At 37.7% G+C, this 19,083-nt stretch overlaps 1 protein-coding gene across 1 annotated transcript; it reads right to left on the reverse strand.

The window, feature by feature from the left end:
• Positions 1-437: 437 nt before the first annotated feature.
• On the reverse strand, positions 438-17,223 carry LOC118742242. The gene is made up of 2 exons (XM_036474163.1): positions 16,769-17,223; positions 438-628 (listed from the first exon to the last, which is right to left on the reverse strand). Exons 1-2 carry the CDS (start codon positions 16,959-16,961, stop codon positions 486-488), a joined length of 336 nt encoding a protein of 111 aa, XP_036330056.1. The 5' UTR covers positions 16,962-17,223; the 3' UTR covers positions 438-485.
• Between the last annotated feature and the right edge of the window lie 1,860 nt (positions 17,224-19,083).

Consider the following 19,083-nt stretch of genomic DNA (forward strand, 5'->3'; position numbering starts at 1 on the left):
GTTGAAATATATGCAAAGTAAATTCAAACACATTAAATAAGTTTTAATATAACATGGACCATTTTCTGGTACCAACGGCTTTTGCAAATTAAAAAAAGGCAAAAAAAAACACTACCGTTTAGTTTCTCACTAGTGCGTAGCCACTTTTTTAAAAGAGTTAATTTCATTAATTCGCGAATTTTGCATTAACTGAACCATTTTTGAATTCATTAAATGAAGAATTCATGAATTCTGCCGCATAAACGTAGTAAAAGTCTTCTATATTTTGTATGAATTTGGGTGATAGACTCTTTTTGGCCGGCGAAGCCGCAGGTTCAGGCCAAATTGGTCTAAACTGCCAACTTTTGAAAAGGTAAATAACAAATACAAAGGCCTGATGTTTTGTAAGCGCAAAAGTACTGAAAGTTATACATTATTACACATAGCACGCTTAATACTTAAAAATTTTATATTATGTTTTATTTTTTATTTAGTTAAGGCTAGGCTTAAACATTTCGATATTTTTTAAGAAGCATTGCCCAAACGTCTGGATATCTTGTTTGTAAAAAGTTGGTTAACTTTTGAGCATTTTGGGCTTGTTGAGGAGAGCAATTGCGACAATTCCTTAAAATAACTTCTGGAAGTGCGGCTGTAATGAGAAAAGGAGACAACTTTTAGTGTCAAGCAAAATACTCTCTAAAAAACAATATAAATCTATATTAGATACACATACATTCGCATTCGCGCAAACACATCGTAAGTAATACACAGGGGTGATTGCCTATCGCATCGCATTTCTCTGTCGTATTGCGTTATAGAGTAGCCCCCCTTATTTTACAAAGGCCCTAATAAACACTTTTTTCAAAACTGTGTTTTTCACAGATTTTGGTAGGATGTATTAATATACACGTTCTATACAAAAATTTAAAATGGTAGTACTAGGGATCTGCTATTAATCGAACAAGCCAATTAATAGAAAGCCGATTAATTAATTAATCAAAGAATAATTATTTTTGATTAATCAAAACGATTAATTACATATTGTTTAATCAGAGCCTAATTAATTTGGTTGATCAACTGATTAATCATAACCTCATTAACCAGAAATCTGAGTAATGGCTGTTATATTTTGTATGTATGTACATTAGACTGCATCACTCCCCATACAAAAAAACATCGGAACTGTGTTTCCATTGCAATAATAAAATCTATTCTATTTTAAGACGTCCACCACGTGAGCTGGACCAATTTCAAAACACCTCCAAAATGGAGTTTTTTATGAATAAAATAGTTTCTTATAGACTTTAAAAAAATCCCCTCAAATGATAAATTGATTTAAGCTTAAAAAAAAAAAAAAAAAAAATTTCAATGGAATCGTAATTATGAGATTTTTGATGATGTTTTTTAACTTTTTTCAAAGATTGGTATAAGGAAAACTTGAATAACTGAACCTAAACTATTCCGATTTAGACCTTGAGTAATCATTGGAAAGTATGGAAAGAGGTATTTTCTCGCCCTTTTTATTTCTTTGCTAATAAACTCCTTCAAAGGATGAAAGAGAAAGGTAGGACGAACGAGCGTCATTATAAGTGTAATTAAAATGTTTTGGTATTTGAAAAAAAAAAATTGGAACACGAATGACTTTTTTTTGCACAGAAATAAAAATAGTGGGAAAATATCTTTCTACTGAGATCCCATAAGTCTAAATCAGAATAGTTTTGGCCCGGGTTTGAAAATGCTGTAATTTGTTCATTTAATTTGCTTTTGCTGTGCTTTGACTTCGGCATGTATGATATCGAAAGCAAAGCAACCGCAATTTAGAAAAAAAATACTTTGGCTGTCAGTTAAAAAAACAATTTGTGAAAGCGCAACGACAGCGCCGCGGCAGCAAAGCAACAGCAATTTGACTATCACTTGACTGTGAAACATCAAATTGGCAGAAATATGTATGTATGCATGCACAAATGCACTACCCCTCTGTTTTAATGGTGACAAGAGACGACCATAAGCTAACTATTCGATGTATTGCCAATTGTTAGCCAATTCGCTAGCAATTGGTAATCGCCAATTTCGCACCAGATAATCGCTATCGAAAGGTCATGCCACGCGCCACGCCACGCGCACTGCTCGTTAGGCTCCAATGACATCGCCATGTTTAATTCGTTAGGCAAAGGAACAGATATCGAAAATTTTGTGCGCACTCACTCCTGGGAAGTCAGCGATAGTAACCAGTTCGAATGAAAATAAAAAATTTCAGAGCGAAGCAAAAGCAAAAGTGGTAGTGCTGTTGCTGCTGTGCTGACAGTTTTTTAAACCCTGATTTTGGCCCAGTTATTCAAGTTTTCCGTAAATCATTTTTTGAAAAAAAGTTAAAAAAAACAGCATCAAAAATCTCATTATTACGATTCCATTGAAAAGATTTTTAAATATTTTTATGCACATTTTTTAAGCTTAATCTGTTTCGTCATCTGAGGGTATTTTTTTAAAAAGTTTTTTAAGAAACTATATTTATTCATAAAAAAACTCCATTTTTGGAGGTGGTCCAGCTCACGTAAATCTTAATATTTTTTTCCGAAATATTTTGGCGGACGTCTTCAAATATAACAAATTTTGTAATCCCCGCGGAAAACCCGCAACTGTTTTTGGTGATGCAGTCTAATGTACATATGTATGTATACAAAAATAGAAAAGAGTTTAAGTATATGTACGTATGTACGTACATACGTATACGTATTTTTCATTTTAAGGAGCTACATACATATTTATATATTTACATCGTTTGTACTACACAGTACGTACTTGTTTGAAATTTTATTTTAATTAATAAGAAAACATACAACGTACATATAAAAAAAATTCATAACTCGAAAGAAATGAACAAAGTTATTCAGATTTCAAATATATATATTTTTTTTGGGTAAACAGTAATTACTCAGGATCTGATTAATCCGAATCGGATTAATCAAATTATTTAATTAATCAGGATTATAATTAATTAAAAAATTGATTAACCGATTAATCAAACATCCCTACTTAGTACCAAAATCAGCTGAGTTATAATGTTTTTTGCTTCTCCTGTAAAATAAAAAATGTGTTGGTATGTATGTAATGCAAATAAAATTTTTATTTTGAACTTTATTTCTTGACGAAACGTACTTTAAATTTATCTCAAATTATGCACACTGCTTAATAACAAACTAAAACTGACAGATACAGACTTGATCTTTTTCACTTTTTTCTTAAAAATTATAGGCAAATATTGATAAAAACTGTCAAGTTGGGTCAGCAAAATTCCTTAAAAGTTCACTATTTCTTGCTCTAATTACAAAACTTAGATGTCATTAGAAAGGCAATGAATCAATCTACATATTTATGGTTTTTTTTTGAAATAGCTTCGCTTTAAAATATTTTAAATCAATGTATTTTTTAAATTACTTTCCATATTCCTAAATTTATTTAGACCAAACCATGCATGATAAAAACATAGCAAGATAGAACCGTTCTCTCAATTTGTCGGCCATGATTTTTTTTTTAAGTTTGCCAACATTTTAAAATCATATAAAAATGAAAATAAAAAATTGAAATTGTTCGAAATTGTTGTTGGTTGAGATTGAAAATGAAAATGTGTGTGTGAGTTTGTGAGTAAATTTAAAAATTAAATTGTTTGGAAACGTCAAGAACTTTAAAAGTGACTCTCAGCGGTTCTACCTTACTACATTTTTATCATGAATCCCATCTATATACTTATTTGTAAAAGGTATTTTTCTGTTACCAAACGACATCTCCTTTAATATTTTAACAAATTTAATGACCGATATCTCATTTTGAATGGGAGAAGCTCACGTACATGTGAAAAATAGTCACGTTGTTCAAATTTAGTTATTTATAAAAAAAGGGGGTTTTAAAAAGCTGAAAACACTGTATTAGGTCAATAAAGCGCCTTATCTTTCATAATACTTCATAAAATTGAGCGATTGAAACACCATTTTGAAGGACAGCTTCACCGCTTAAGGTAAAAACAAAAAAATTTCAATAGGGTTGCCACCCGCTTAAAATTTTTGGGAGATAAATATATATCGACTAAAATATTACAATGCATTCAGGGTATGAAAGACAACTGAAAGGGTTGCTAACTATTAAAAAATTTATACCTCTCTATATGTATTAAACAAAGTTGCTTACGTAATACCGAGCTTAGCTCTAAGGTAGATTGTCCTATGTGAGCTGTCTTTTTGTTGTGTTTACAACATGTTGGATAGGTTAGGTTAGAGTGCGTTGCAAATTATTACCGGTTCCATTTACAGGTGCCGGATTTAAAAAATGTATGATGGAATTTTGTTTAAAAATACAAAATCAGTCTTATCATGAGTTTCATTTCCCTCGAACCGGTTCACTTTTCGGGTCCGTCTATTGACTTTCTTTCGGGCGAAACTGACGACATGGCCGAATGAGAATATCTGGAGTGTACATTTCTTTTGCGAATATGGTTACGAAGATTGGCGATTAGAAGTGCAAATCAAAACCTCAGCAATGCGCCCAAGTTAATGCAGGACGAAATCAGGAGGAACAACCCCCTTAACAACTGAAACAAATTTATTTCGCTGACAACTCTGATATCGAAATCGATCAGTGTTGTGCGACTAACTGTGCGATTAAACGCCAGATCATTGGAAAATTGCAAGTACGTCGTCACGGACACAGCGCTTTGGTTAGGTTATTTAAAATGGCAATGAAAGATATGCTTTCTAACGATCACAAAACCATAATCTATGATTACGCGTCTTTATTCGCCGAAGTTTTTATTAAGCGCCTTTTTTCGTAAATTTTTTTTTAAGTGTCTTTTTTTCGCCGTCGTAAAACTAGCGCGCCTTTATTCGTCTCTAAGGACGAAAAGTGAAAAAACTTCAAAGAAATAAAAATTTTTCATAAACTGCCAAGTTGCCTTAATAATCGAGCATTTTTATCGCGCCCCACGTTAACGCGTTTTTATTTTCTTGTACACGTCGAATCGTGTGTAATTAAACATATCTAAAAATTTTTATATTGCGATCATATGGTGAATACCGCCAACAAATTTAATTTTTCTATTGCATTCATTGGTGAAGACCCCACTAACTTAAGGGTTTCATTGGTGAATACCGCCATTAATTTGACGTTTCCGAACGAGCCCATAAATAGAGATAAAAATATAACCAAAACACTAATTTGCAAACTCACGTTGCTAGCACAAGATTTTTGTTTTGTTTTTTTCGCTTAAAAAACATTAAACGAAACCCCGATAAGTGAAAGAAATCAGGTTGAAGTGGCATTCCAACCATTTGGAGCAGGAGTGGAGAAAAGGACGTCGAGTGGCCCCATCGACTGGAGTACCACAAGCGAAATAAATTGCGATCGTGGAGCACTACGAAAACGCATGTTTTGTGATTTTTTTTTTTTAAATACTTAAGTAATACGTTTTTGGGCGCGATTGTTTCGTTTCACGCGCGAAAGACATACAAACTCACAAATTTAGCAACACATTGCTAAAACGCATTTTTCTTGTGTGCTTGTGGGTAAAAACAAGCCGATAGTGCTTGAAAATTCCGTAAACCCAACAACAAGGGTAACACGTCGGGCAATCGAATTGCTCTCATACCTATATTGCCACGAGGAAAATAACTTAAATCCAAGGTAAGTAAGGCAGTTTTTTCTACCCCGTGAAGCAGGAGCAGCAGAGTTGCAGGGTAAGGAGACCCCAACAGCCCCCCAACAGTACTAATTGCTTATAATTACAGGAGTGCAGCCGTACCACCACCACCGCTCCAGAAATAATTCCGCCAGCGCTCCGGCAGCAGCAACTGCAGCCACAAATTTGCCAGCGCTCCAGCAAAAATACCGCCAGGGCTCCAGCGGTAAGTGAGTAAGTGTAGTGAAAGTGAAAGTGAAGTGCAGTGAGGTTAAAAGTAGCGCCGGCTGTGTTGCCAGTTTGTCGAGGCACTAGGTGCCACACAGTCAGGCGTCCGAGCGCCTTACTGCACGGCCCGCACCAAGGCCGTAGTTTGTAAGAGCGCCGGCTGTACTGCCATTGAGAAGGCGCAAATGCTGAACGCTGGCCCTAGGTGCCATCAGTCAGGCGTTCAATGCGAAACCAGGCCCCCACCAGAGCTCCACCGTGGGAGTAATAGTCCTCATCAAAGCCCCCACCAGTGGCCCAACGCGGGAGCAAATTAAAAATCAAGGCCCCACCAGTGGTCCACCGCGGGAGCAAATTTACAACAAGGCCCCCACCAAGTGGTCCACCGCGGGAGCAAATTTACAACAAGGCCCCACCAAGTGGTCCCCGAGAGCAAAATTTACAACAAGGGCCCCACCAAGTGGTCCAACGCGGGAGCTAAACACCACGAGAAGGCCCCCACCAAGTGGCCCACAGCGGGAACAAGACCCCCACCAATCCACAGTAAGCGGCTAGATAAGGTAAGGCTTTCAAATGTTTACGTATATTGGAGAAAGGTAATTGCAGAAGGGGTGTTAAAGTAGGCAAAATTTTCGTGAGTACCATAGCCACCCCTTCTATATACATATAGAGTATAAGTCAAAAAAATTAATTGGGCCAGCCGCCCAAAAGGAAACACAGACTGGTTAAGAATTCACTTAGGTTTTATTAACACTTAACTTCTTACGACTAAGTCTAACACTAAACGTACTGTATGATAACCCGTCCCTAACTCGACTGACTGCACGTTGCGGCCGTTGCTTGCTTCCCACCTTCGTTCTCTGGCAGCGATGCAATGGTTGCGTAACATGTTTACAACCCATTGCCTGAGACTGGATTTGGCCTTGACTTCCCACGGGTGCATTATGGAATGCAGGTGGCAATGTCTCCCGTTATACTATATGGTTAAATTAAAATATGCTGACACTGCGGCACGTGTAACGGCCAACCGTGCGAGCGTCGCAACAAATGCGACTGGAGCGTGTTAACTTATATATATATATTTTCTCAATAATACGTATATTTCCGAAAATTAAACGGTATCGGGGTACGTGTAAACCATTTTTCGCGAAATTCGACCGGTAAAGCGGTGGAGGAATAGCGAATAGTGAACAAAAAAAGAGAATAAAGGAGTAAAAGTATTTTTGTGGTTTGTGGAAAAATCAAATTGAGTCGTCGAAGTTTCGACAATATCAATTATTAAATTTTGTACAGTCTCTTTGTTCTTATATAAATTAAATAAAGGCTTTTTATAAGTTTTTTCTGAGTTTTCTTACGGTTGTTAATTTTATATTTTATACGGCGCTACCTTTAAAGTGTTTTGACGTGATTCTTAAAGTATTGAGCAAAAGTGGTTGAGACAGAAGGCCCGTAAACGGTCCACATTACATAGATTGTTTTCACTTAAGAATCCCTCAGGTTGTGCGGTACACTGAGAGAAAACTCTTTTAGGTTTAGGTGCAAATAACCCATGGAATTTTGCGAGCCATAATAAGGCTTTTTGTTTGACTTAATAAAGAAAATTAAAATTGAATATAGTTTGTATATATTAACTGAAGGTTTAAATATATTAAAGAAAGTTAATTTTGTATACACTTTTTCCACATTTAATTGCGATTGCACGTAATAAGGAAAATTTAAATTGAATATAGTTTGTATATATTAACTGAAGGTTTAAATATATTAAAGAAAGTTAATTTTCTTTACACTTTTCCACGACATTTAATTGCGATTGCACGTTATTTTAGTAACTTTTTGTCGTCTTTGTTTATATTTCGTATAAATTGTAATTTCTCCCGAGGTTTTGTGGTACAACTGACGTTTGTTTTTAAATTTTTCGTTTTAATTAAATTAATTTTCAGAAGGTGGCCAATGTTAATGATTTTTCGCGGGCGTGTGATGCGTTGTTGGAATTCGAAGCGGGCTTCAATAACATGCCGTGTAGCAGCCATTCCATTTTTCGCTGGAGATTCAAAAGGAGAAACTGAAGGCGCTCTGGGTCAAGGTGTTCGACGACTTGAAAAAGGTGTCGGACGACGAAACAGGTCAGGCTGCACCCGGTACAGAAATTGTACCACTTGAATCAAAAGACCCGTGGTGACGACGGTTTCGCGACTGCTTGGCAAAATTTATCCGACCGCTATGAAAATAAGAGGATAATGGTTAATAGTCAATTAAAAACGCAATTTAACCTACCATCGGTAACGAGCGAACGTACGGAAATTAAAAACCTACAACGGGTAGTTAATAATTGTATATCCGTTTTAGAAATGTACGGTATTGATATTGAGAACTGGGATGCGATCTTTGTGTTAGAGTCGGTTACCGGATACCACGCTGGCGTTGTGGGAAAAAGGCATTGTGAGAAAGGCGGAAATTCCAAATTGGGAGGAATTAGACAGCTTTCTCACAAGTCGGTTCCAGACGTTAGAAACGGTGCCCGATATCCGAAGAGCACGAGCAGTAAAGCCTTTACCTAATCTCCAACCCGCAACGACGTACGAAAGGAAGGTGTCGGCACACCACGGTCAGTTTTCGCAGTCCACATGCAGATTATGCCCCGAACAATCTCATGCACTAAAGGGCTGCCCAAAATTTCTGGCAATGAAAGTTGAGGATCGCCTCAACTTGGTCAGAAAACACGACTTGTGTATGAACTGCCTAGCGCATTCACACATCGCGAAGGATTGCAAGAGTCCATTTAATTGTTGGAGCTGTCACCAGAGGCATCATTCGCTACTACATCGAACTTCAGCTCCACAGAAGGCCAACTCTTCGCAACAGCGGTTGATACGCAGGTATCGGGCATAAATGCTACGGTATCGGCAAATGTGAAAGTCGCGCATTTGGGTATAGGTTATCCAGTTTAGAGGCAAGAGGTCTGGTTCTACCCCAATTAACAGGAAAGCTCCCGAAGTTTACAGTGGATAAAGTGCATCTTGATTCACTGCCCCCTTTAAGGCTAGTCGATGTCTACTTCTACAGGAGTCAGCAAGTGGACCTAATTCTTGGAGTGGATGTTTACCCATCGGTCATAAAGGACAAGGTGCAACCGAACGTTTTGGGATCGCTTCTAGAGCAGGAAACGGTGTTTGGCTGGATTTTGGAGAGACCAGTACCACCTACGACCACAAGGACCTTCACTACTTCTATGTCTTACGGCATAGAAACTCTAACCCCCAGCTAACTCGGTTTCGGGAGTTAGAAGAAGTTTCCACCAAAAGGAAAATTATTTCCGAAGATGCGTTTTGTGAGGAGTTGTACGCGAAGACGACCACAAGGATTGAGCAAGGACGGTATGTGGTGGTTCTACCCCTTCGTCGGGAATTCCTCGGCCTTTCAAGGAGTGGAGCAGCACGGAATTCCTGCGCAGCGAGGGCGGTTATATCAGGAAGCCGGAGTACGACCGGGTTCTCAAGGAGTATATCGAGCTCAACCATCCGTGCCTCCTAAGGAAAACAACGCAACAACCACCACACGGGCTATATGACGTACCACATCACACCGCCGTGAAACCGGACAGCATAACGACGAAGGTGCGAGTGGTGTTTAACGCGTCTTGTCCCACGTCAAATGGAGTCAGCTTAAATGACATATTATACCCCGGGCCTATTCTGCAAGCGGATTTGGTTTGCTTACTTTTAAAGTGGCGCTTATTCAAATATGTATTTCATGCAGACGTCGAGAAGATGTATAGGCAAATTATGCTCTATCAGGAGCGTACCCCATATCAAAGAATTCTTTTCAGAGAATCCCCGGACGAAGAACTTAATGATTACGAACTTAAGACCGTGACGTTTGGAGTAAACTGTACGCCATATTTGGCAATAAGGACGCTACACCAGCTCGCAGATGATGTAAAAATGAGATTTCCACTGGCAGCAAAGATTTTGAAGCAGTATATGTATGTTGATGACGTTCTGGCTGAAGCCTACGATTGTACAACTGCAATACAAATGCGACATGAGGTAATTGAAGCTCATAACACCGGCAGCTTCCCCCTAAGAAAGCGGACGTCGAATCGTAAGAAGACTTTTACAGGACTGCCCAAGGCGCTCATATACAAGGAGAATTTCGTGGAGCTTGACAACATGAGTGAGACAAAAATGTTGGGAATCCGTTGGAATGCGCTACATGACATGTTTCACTTAACCGTACAGCCGATCCCCCGGAAACAGGAGTATACCAAGCGAGAGGTTTTATTCTGCGTAGCAAAATTGTTCCATCAAGCTGGATGGCTCGGACCAATTGTAGTGGTAGAAAAGATCTTCATGCAGGAGATCTGGCTAACCAAAATATACTGGGATGACAATCTACCCCGAAATTTGCTGCTACGTTGGGAAACCTTTCTGGATAATTATGAGCATATTCAGAAGATAAAAATCCCCCGTTCCATGGATTCTGCGATGCCTCCAAAGGCGCGTTGAATCAGGATACGCGAGCGCTCTTCAACTAATGCGCCCCACATAAACTTGCTGGTGGGCAAAACAAAAGTAGCACCCGTCAAAACGGTGTCTCTCCCCAGCTTAGAGCTCTGCGGAGCATTATTACTGGCCGAACTAATTATTACTGTTATCAGAAAGCTTGAAGTCACGCAGCCAGTAATACACAAATGGACCGACTCCACGATCGTACTATCATGGCTGAGAAAACCAGCATGTACACGGACAACGTTTGTGGCTTCCAGAGTTGCAAAAATTGATGAACTGGTTGGAGTATCCGGGTGGAATCATGTGGACTCTGCGGATAATCCAGCGGATCTTGTCAGCCGAGGCGTATCCCCCCCCCCAGGATCTACTCTCCAGCACTTTGTGGTGGTATGGACCTAAGTGGTTGGAGCAAGATTCAGCTACCTGGCCCCACCAAACCAATAGAAATCCACTAGAAACCGACGTGGAGCACAAATCTGTACGGGTTCACATGGCAGGCGTCTCCGAGAAAATGGGCATTCTGGAGCGGTTTTGAGACTTCTCGCGAGCCATGAGAGTAATTTCGAGAATTTTTAGATTTTTTAGAAAAACTCATCCGATGCATAAGTTAGCCGCTGGAACCAACTTTGTAGGGGCGAATAAGGCATTCCAACAGGATTTTAAACTCTTTGTCTCTGCAGCAGCAGTGGCATTTTATACCTCCAGGAGCACCTCACATGGGAGGGCTCTGGGAAGCGGGGGTAAAAAGCTTCGAGATGCATTTCAGGAAGGTAGCGAACAACATGCGTTTTACGATTGAGGAGCTCTCCACGCTTCTGGCAAGAATCGAATCTTGTCTTAATTGACGGCCAATCAGCCCCATCTCTGAAGACGCGGAATCAATGGAGCCTCTAACCCCAGGACACTTCTTAATTCGTACCCCGTTACTAGCAATTGCTGAACCCGAAATCAAGGAGAACCCAATCTCTATTGCCAACCGGTGGCAAAAGATAAAAGCGATTCACCAGACATTCTGCAGGAGGTGGAAAGCTGAATACCTGAAGGGAGTGAAATGGCACTCCCCCAACGAAACCTGGAAGTTGACGATCTAGTCGTCGTCAAAGAGGATAACCAAATGAATGGCGACTTGGCAGTAGGGATGCAACATCGCTCTTAAAAGATCGATGTTCCCACAACAAACATCGATGTTAAAAAACATCGGTTATAAAAACGATACATCGATGTTTTACCGATGTTTTAATTTCTCCCTACTACACGAAATAAAATGTACCCTGAAATATTTTTTAAACTTGAAAGACCTAGATTCAAATACATATCCGCTACAAACCATAACTTTGTAAAAAACTTTGAAAAATTCGACACATTTTTATCTTAATTTTGAACCTTTTGATCTGAATTTTTAGAAAAAGCCTCTAAAAGATCGCCTTGATTTTTAACGAATTGGTTTTGCTGACGGGGTTTTGCACTTTTTACCATATAAAAGTAAATTTCTTGTAGAATTAAATGCGAAAGACCTTTTGCAAACAAAATCAAAAAAATCAACGCCAGTTATTATAAATTGAACCTTTTATATGAAAAAAAAAAACCCAAAAGCCGCCAGAGAAAAATCATTAAAAATCAAAGCGATTTTTAGCCGCTTAAAACTTGCACATGTTTTATTAGAATTACATACCCAGAATTTTTTTAAATATTCAGACTAAAAAGTCCAAAATTTAGATGAAAATTTGTTGAATTTTTCTAAGTTCCGGTTACGGAATGAATCATATTTTTATAAAAAAATAACAAAAAAATTTACCTTAAAAAACGACAAATATTTAACCAAAATCAGCATGCACTCACGTTTGATCGCCAGTGAATGTATGTACATATAGAAATTTCCTTCAAGCAGCATATTTCAATACAAGTATAAGTATGTTGCTATAATTATAATGTAGCTTAAATATGGAAATCTTATTTATTTGAATATGAATAAACATTTTGAAATGAGTTCCGAAAAGAAGCTTTGATAATCTAGCCCTCAAAAGCCTGCTTCTATCCTGAATGGTTGCACCAGCTTCCGAGAACAAGCGCTCGCTTGCCACTGGTCGTTCGGCATAATGCGAACGGAGTGAATGGACGATGTCGATGTTTTTCACTTTTCTAGTCGATGTATCGACGATATATCGTCCAGCAAAACATCGATGTTAACATCGATATTTTTGGACGACAAATCGATGTTTTGAAAACATCGATGCATCGTTTGCATCCCTACTTGGCAGAGTAATTAGGGTCTTTTCAGGTCAGGACAGCCGAGTACGAGTCATAGAAATACGAACGGCACGCGGAATCAACTCGGCCAATTGTAAAATTGATACTTTTACCAGATTGCTAAAACAAAATAATAATCGTATCTCTCTTTCCAGAAATCAATAACGAAAAATGGTACGTGCAACCAAAACCAACCCCCAAACTCACAAGGGCCAATACCGCTGCCCAGTGCGCCGCAGCAACCACCGCCTGGCTTTTTGCAGCGAGATGCGCAGGATGGAACCGGCCGAGAGACTGCGTGCTGTCCTCGTGCATCGCTACTGCGCCAACTGCCTGTCACCGAATCACACAGCGAAAAATTGTGCATCTCCCCGGAAATGCGAGCATTGCCGAGACCGGCACCATAGTCTCCTCCACTTGGGCGAGGCACCCCGGGCGAGGAAGACGTGCCGCCAGTACTGGAAGAGCCCGAGACAAGACAGAGACGACCGTTTCGTTTGTACAACATCCGGCCATTAGCCCAAACGAGCGACGGAGGCGAGGTGCTGAAGATTGACGCCGACGAGGACGACCTCCAACCCGCAGCGGATGATGTTTCTGCCCCCAACACGCCGCCGGTATTCAGACCTCCTCTGTCGGGTGTCGCCTATACAGCGAGCCCCAAATTTGGTCAAAAATTAAATTGGACTTCTCAAACACCCGAAATTCAACATCAAACATGAATATAGGCACTGAGTGCCCAATTCAAGATTCTAAGGTTAACCAAGATGAACTCCTTGTAAACTTTTCCAAGATATTATCTCTGTTAAATACGAATAGTAGTCATTAACCATAGAGTTTCGCTATGTTATGCGGTTTTATTTATTTTCAGTTCGTACGTACATTATTAATTTTTATTATTCGGAGTTTAGGATTCGCCGAGGATGATTAATTTATTTCTTTAAAATAAATTAAATGTAATCTAGTTCATACGAAATACCTTTATAGCCAAAAGTATCGAAACGAGTAGGTATCGATACTTTAGAACCGATACTTTTCGGGTATCGATTCTTTCTTACGATACTACTTTCAAGTAAAGGTACCGTTTCATCCCTAAACATGCTAAGATTATTTACTGTCGACAGAACATATAAATTTTTAAAACTTCTTTCAGCATTCTGCAAGAACGGCACGATGTAGGGAAGAAAGGTGGCGCTCATTTCGGTACCGCTATTCCGCTCTCAGTGAATTTGACAAAATCGCTGTTTGTATGACGTCACACTTGCGAAATTTGTTTACGTTTCTCTTGCAAAATTTCTTCTTCCATTCTTCCTCGCATTTTGGCATTTCTCTCTCGCAGCTGCACCAGTGCGACGTCATGCAAAAATTATTCACGAAAATTCTCTCTGATGGTCGCAATCTTGTATTCTATCATTCTTGCAGGAACGGGAATTTTATTATAATAATATATATGTATGTATAATAGCTGCGGTTCAGTTCTTAAATTATTCTGACAGACTTTAGTCGTGCTTCCCGATACTTTTTTCGATTCAGTAGATTGTTTCTGTGACAATTCTCTACCAAGGCGAATTGAGATATGAATTCGCCGCCCTGTTCTCTACTGATAATGAGTAGTAGAGAATGACGCAAGGCGAATTTATATAAGGTGGTGTTACTAGCTCAGCTGATTTTGTGTATGTGTTTCGCCGCCCGGCTTCTGATATCAAATTGAAAAATTTTGTTTGAATTTCTAGACACACTCTTACAGATTTTGACAGTTTATGCCGCCAAAGCAAAAACAAAATACATGTAAATTTTTGTTTTTGTACTCCTGCTATCACCTTATATTAATTCGCCTTGGAATGACGTATATTCTCTACCAGTACAGAAATAATCGGTAGAGAAGAGCTACAGAAACGAGGTACAGGACTATGATTCCAGCTGTGCAATAATGATTCCAACAGTTTTAATTTTTTTTTTTATATTTCGAGTATGAAAATTAAAATATAAATCTGTGTGTTTCGTTAGAAATTTTTTCATTTTGTATAAGGTTGAGAATGAATTTCTTCATCTATGGATTCATAAAATACTCCCTTATACGGAGATGGACCATCAATTTTTGCAGATTGATTCTTAAATTCAAATTGACATGGTTTGCTAAATGAAAAGAAAACATATATTTACATATATATGTACATAAGTAAATAAAAATAATATCTGAGCCGAAATTTATAAATACACTGCTTGATTTGATTTGTAAATTACAACCATGGTACAATAAAAATAGGTAGAAGCCAATTTGACGTCAAACCTACAAAAGTCAAAGTTTTTGGGAGAGTAAAAAGAAAAATGAGCGTGTGTAAGGAAAAATGAAAAATTACATTTCACTGGTTGACGTTTTAAGTAAATTTGAAGTTTATTTTTATTTATATATTTTCTTTAGTTAAAATTTGTTAATTTGTATGTTGTTTTCGGTTTTTAATTTATGAGTTGTAGTGTTGTTGGAGGGAATTTCCGGCATAAGGGTCATAGGAACAGCACTTGGCATCAAACGTGCCTTTCCTGTACCTACTGGTGCATTTATGAAATCTGCTGATGTAAAATGTTTAACGCACAGCAAAGGATTTCGCTGCAGCTCTACCCACAGCTGTTTTCGCGACGCTCCTTACCCGAAGACGTTGAGGCACGTTAAAAAAAACTTAGTGGTATCTGCAATGTATTTAACACCACATAAAAAACAACACTTCAGGTGTTGCATTTTTAACACATACACTAAGTATAAACCGCACAACACTACAAAAATTCAAATGTTAATTGAAATTTGTTATTAACGAACATAAAAAAAAAACGACAAGACATTCAAAGCGTAACGAAATATAGGAAATAAAAGGAAAACGAGTTGAAGTTTAATGGTTTGTTTCTCATGAGAGCAACGTCAAAATGACTTCTACCTGTATCAAGGCACATTATCAGTAGAGCAAAAACAACATTTGCGTGTATTTTGTTGTTGCTTCTGGTATCGAAAGTGTCAAAAACTGTTCTGAATTTTTTCTTCTAAATCAAAGCGTGCCATGTGAAATACAAAAAATTATAAAAAATAAAAAATTGAAATTGGAAAAAATAAAAATTGATGCAACTTTCTTTCCTAGTAAATTTGTTTGCTTCTCGAAGCATTGATCCATCCTTTGCATGGCCCAGTAATCAGCGGTCGTGCTGCCGAGTTGGGCGAACGTTCCAAAAGCTGCTATTCAATCGCTTGTTTTGTATGGAAAAAGGTTTCACAAGCAAATGCATTTTAACAACTTATAATTTTCGTGAGAAAAAATTAAAAATATTTGACATTTTCGAGACCAAATAATTTGAAAATAAATCAAATCAGCTGCTCTACTGATACTACCTGTTCAATGTACCTTGACCTGTATTATGTGCCTTCAGTGTTAGCATCTGTCGGCAGTAAATAGCCTAGCATGTTATAACGTGGCATTGAGTAGTGTTCATGTAGCGCGCAAGATTTAAAATTTTGTTAATTGATTAAAAAATATAAAAGGACACAAATCTGTCCGATAATGACAGAAATTTAAAAATATTTTTGACTTTAAAAATTGTTCATAAGAAAAAGATAAATATCACGTCTTCAATCATTTGTCTGCTGTTCTATTTAAAAGCATTAAATAAACAAACTAGATTATAAATATTGATGAAAAATTCGAAACTTTTTACCCCTCCAACTTCATCAACTCTTCAAGAAATCCAAAAGTATTTTGTTGATAAATGACTAATATAAAGACCAATTCACAAAAAAAATATGAGATGTATTCGCCATTTTTTTTTTTAGGTAGACACGTGAAATGTGTCATACCGTCGATGTAACCCTGAACTCCTGGCATCGAGATTTATGCACAAAAATCGTAAAATCGTGCCTTCAGATAAAACCCGTTTTTTCGCTCTCCTGTAAAATTTGAGCGCCGTAAGATAGGCGGTTTTACAATTGGTCGTTGGGCGGATTTGCTAAAACATCGACGATATGTATACTAACGCAGATAGGTGGATTCAATTCAATTGACCCTAAATAACCGTCATAGCCAATTCGTTGTGTTTATAGACGTAAATTTTTAATCATTCAACCAGAATAAAACTTTTTAATATTTCTTTTTTGACTTACCTTTTAATTGCCTTCCCAATTGATCGCAAGGGCTTTTTTCCAAAACACACATTATTTGTCTACTAACAATTACTTGATTATTAAGAAGTTTGTTAATGTTTTTGTCATCAGATTCAATTTCACAGATGAAAATAACTAATAATACAATGATACATTTAAAATTAAAGCTCTGTGGGTCTTTTGTTCCTTTCATTGCTCTATTTTAAGCTTTATGCTTAAAAATTTAAATTTTTTCTTATGGGCGAGGGAAGGCACGTTCTTTTTCTTCAGCAGCAACCCCTTGTATAATTGTGTGTTGTTCGTAAGAAGATATGTCCACTTGTCGTATGACCGACCATATTATTAATGCGCATGTATTAAAAAAGTGTTGAAGAAATACTTGCTGTAAGTATTTATAAATTATTCGGTACTCCGGAAAGAAAACATCCGTTTCAACAATGAAACAATCCATAAATATATCAGTGTCAGTATGTGTAAAACACCTAAAGTCGCTTAGTGACTTTAGCACTCGTATAATGTACCCTTTAGGGCGTATGCTTGCGAACGTCAACACAAACGGCAATAACGCAAATTTGTATTATTTGCCAATTGAATGTGAAATAACATAAATTTGCTTTATTTCATTTCTCGTTGAGCAATAAGACTAACTTTTTAACCTAACAATTGAGTAATAACGCAAAATAGTGCACATAGGTAGTCACCCAGTTACATTTGACAAAAAGTAGTAAATGAACAAGTTAAATGGACGGATTCGTAAGTATACAATTTTGAAAGTGCCCAGCGTTGCGGCGGTCCGCGTTCGCGCGACGCCCCTCTCCCCTCCTTTCGCAATTATGCACTGCTGTCATTATAACCGTTTAGAAGAAAGAATAATAATAAAATGACACTAGTTCATTTCTGAAACTACTTTTTAATGTCCAAGTAATGGGAATTATTGCGTATGGTGTTATTGCATGCACCCCGCCCGCCTTATTTGAAAGTTTGCCTATAAAATGTGACTAAAGGGCAGCCGAATGTCAGAAAATAAAGCGAGAAAGCTGTTGTATTACTTCACCTGTTAATTGCGCCACCTGCTTGTAGGTAAAATTTTTCATAGTTTTACATAACTACTTCGTACCACATGTTCCCTACGTCTTCGTAAAGGAATCCGCAGCTCGGAAATAGTGAAGCAAGTGATCATAATGCAGAATTTTTTCCTGAAGATAAAACTCAAAACAATATTCTCTGTGTTATATGCTGCGTTCCGTGCAAACATTTTAAGATTTTCCAGCAATATTTTCAACATATTAGAAAGCCAGACAAAATTCATACAAAAGCGCTATGTCCGATTTGCCGAGCAGTCACTAAAGATGACGATTTCCCTAAATTTTTTTAGACTAAGTAAAAATATTTTGTGAATATTACTTCCTTCATATGAATTATATCACATTTTTGATGTGTATACATTTTTGGTTTCGGTAGGGGTAAAATTTGCGAGGCTGTAACGCATATCCCAGCACAAAAATTTCGAAGGGCTTAGCACGTGTATTTCAGCATACAATTTTTATTTTCATTAGGAGCACCTTGTGTTTGCTTGCTATTGTAAATGGTTGCATACATTTAGGCATATGCATAGTAAGAGGAAATGCGCTACAATTGATTATTACTTCCGATTATTTAAACTCCGCACATGCATACGGTTTTGTACCTATGTATGTACATAAATATATATGGACTCATTTGTTGCAACTGGGCATGAATCACGTAACTTAGAAACGATAGCCGTTCAAACGATGTTGTCGAAACACTGATTTATGCATTTGTGTTGCTGTTACGTGTTACTGTTACTGTTACGTGAAGCAAAACTGGAATCGAGTTGACGATATCGCACAAACGAGCAAACAATTTTTGATTTTTATGAAGCAAGACAATCTCGACAGGATATCGTTCAGACGATTGTCGTCATACGTGATTCATGCCCTGGTTTTGATATTCGTAGATGGTTTTAGGCATAGGTTTAGTAGTCTATTTTGATAAAAAAGCAAGGCGAAAATTTAAAAAAATACTGAAATCATTTTAACTGGGATAACTGATGAACAAACATGAATATATGTATGTATAATATGCATATGTAGGGATGATATAATAGCTCTGATCCAATACTTTTCGTGTAAAATCCTGGAAAAAGGTCAAACAGCAAAATCACTCTCTGAAATGAGAGTAAAAAGTGAGTAACAGCAAAATGTACGGACCAAAAAAGCATCGGGTAAAATCCTGCAACTTCAATCTCTACACAACTCTCCCAAAAATGACGCAAACGTCAAGCTGTGAAGCTG

Source organism: Rhagoletis pomonella, unplaced genomic scaffold (genome assembly GCF_013731165.1).
Source record: "Rhagoletis pomonella isolate Grant_MI unplaced genomic scaffold, Rhpom_1.0 Rhpom_scaffold_00007, whole genome shotgun sequence".
Taxonomy (NCBI): domain Eukaryota; kingdom Metazoa; phylum Arthropoda; class Insecta; order Diptera; family Tephritidae; genus Rhagoletis; species Rhagoletis pomonella.

Coding starts and splice junctions, on each gene's coding strand:
- LOC118742242 (XM_036474163.1), bottom strand. CDS start 16,961: ATGAAAGGAACAAAAGACCCACAGAGCTTTAATTTTAAATGTATCATT. Junction 629..16,768: donor ATTGGGAAGGCAATTAAAAG/GTAAGTCAAAAA, acceptor TTCTCATTACAG/CCGCACTTCCAGAAGTTATT.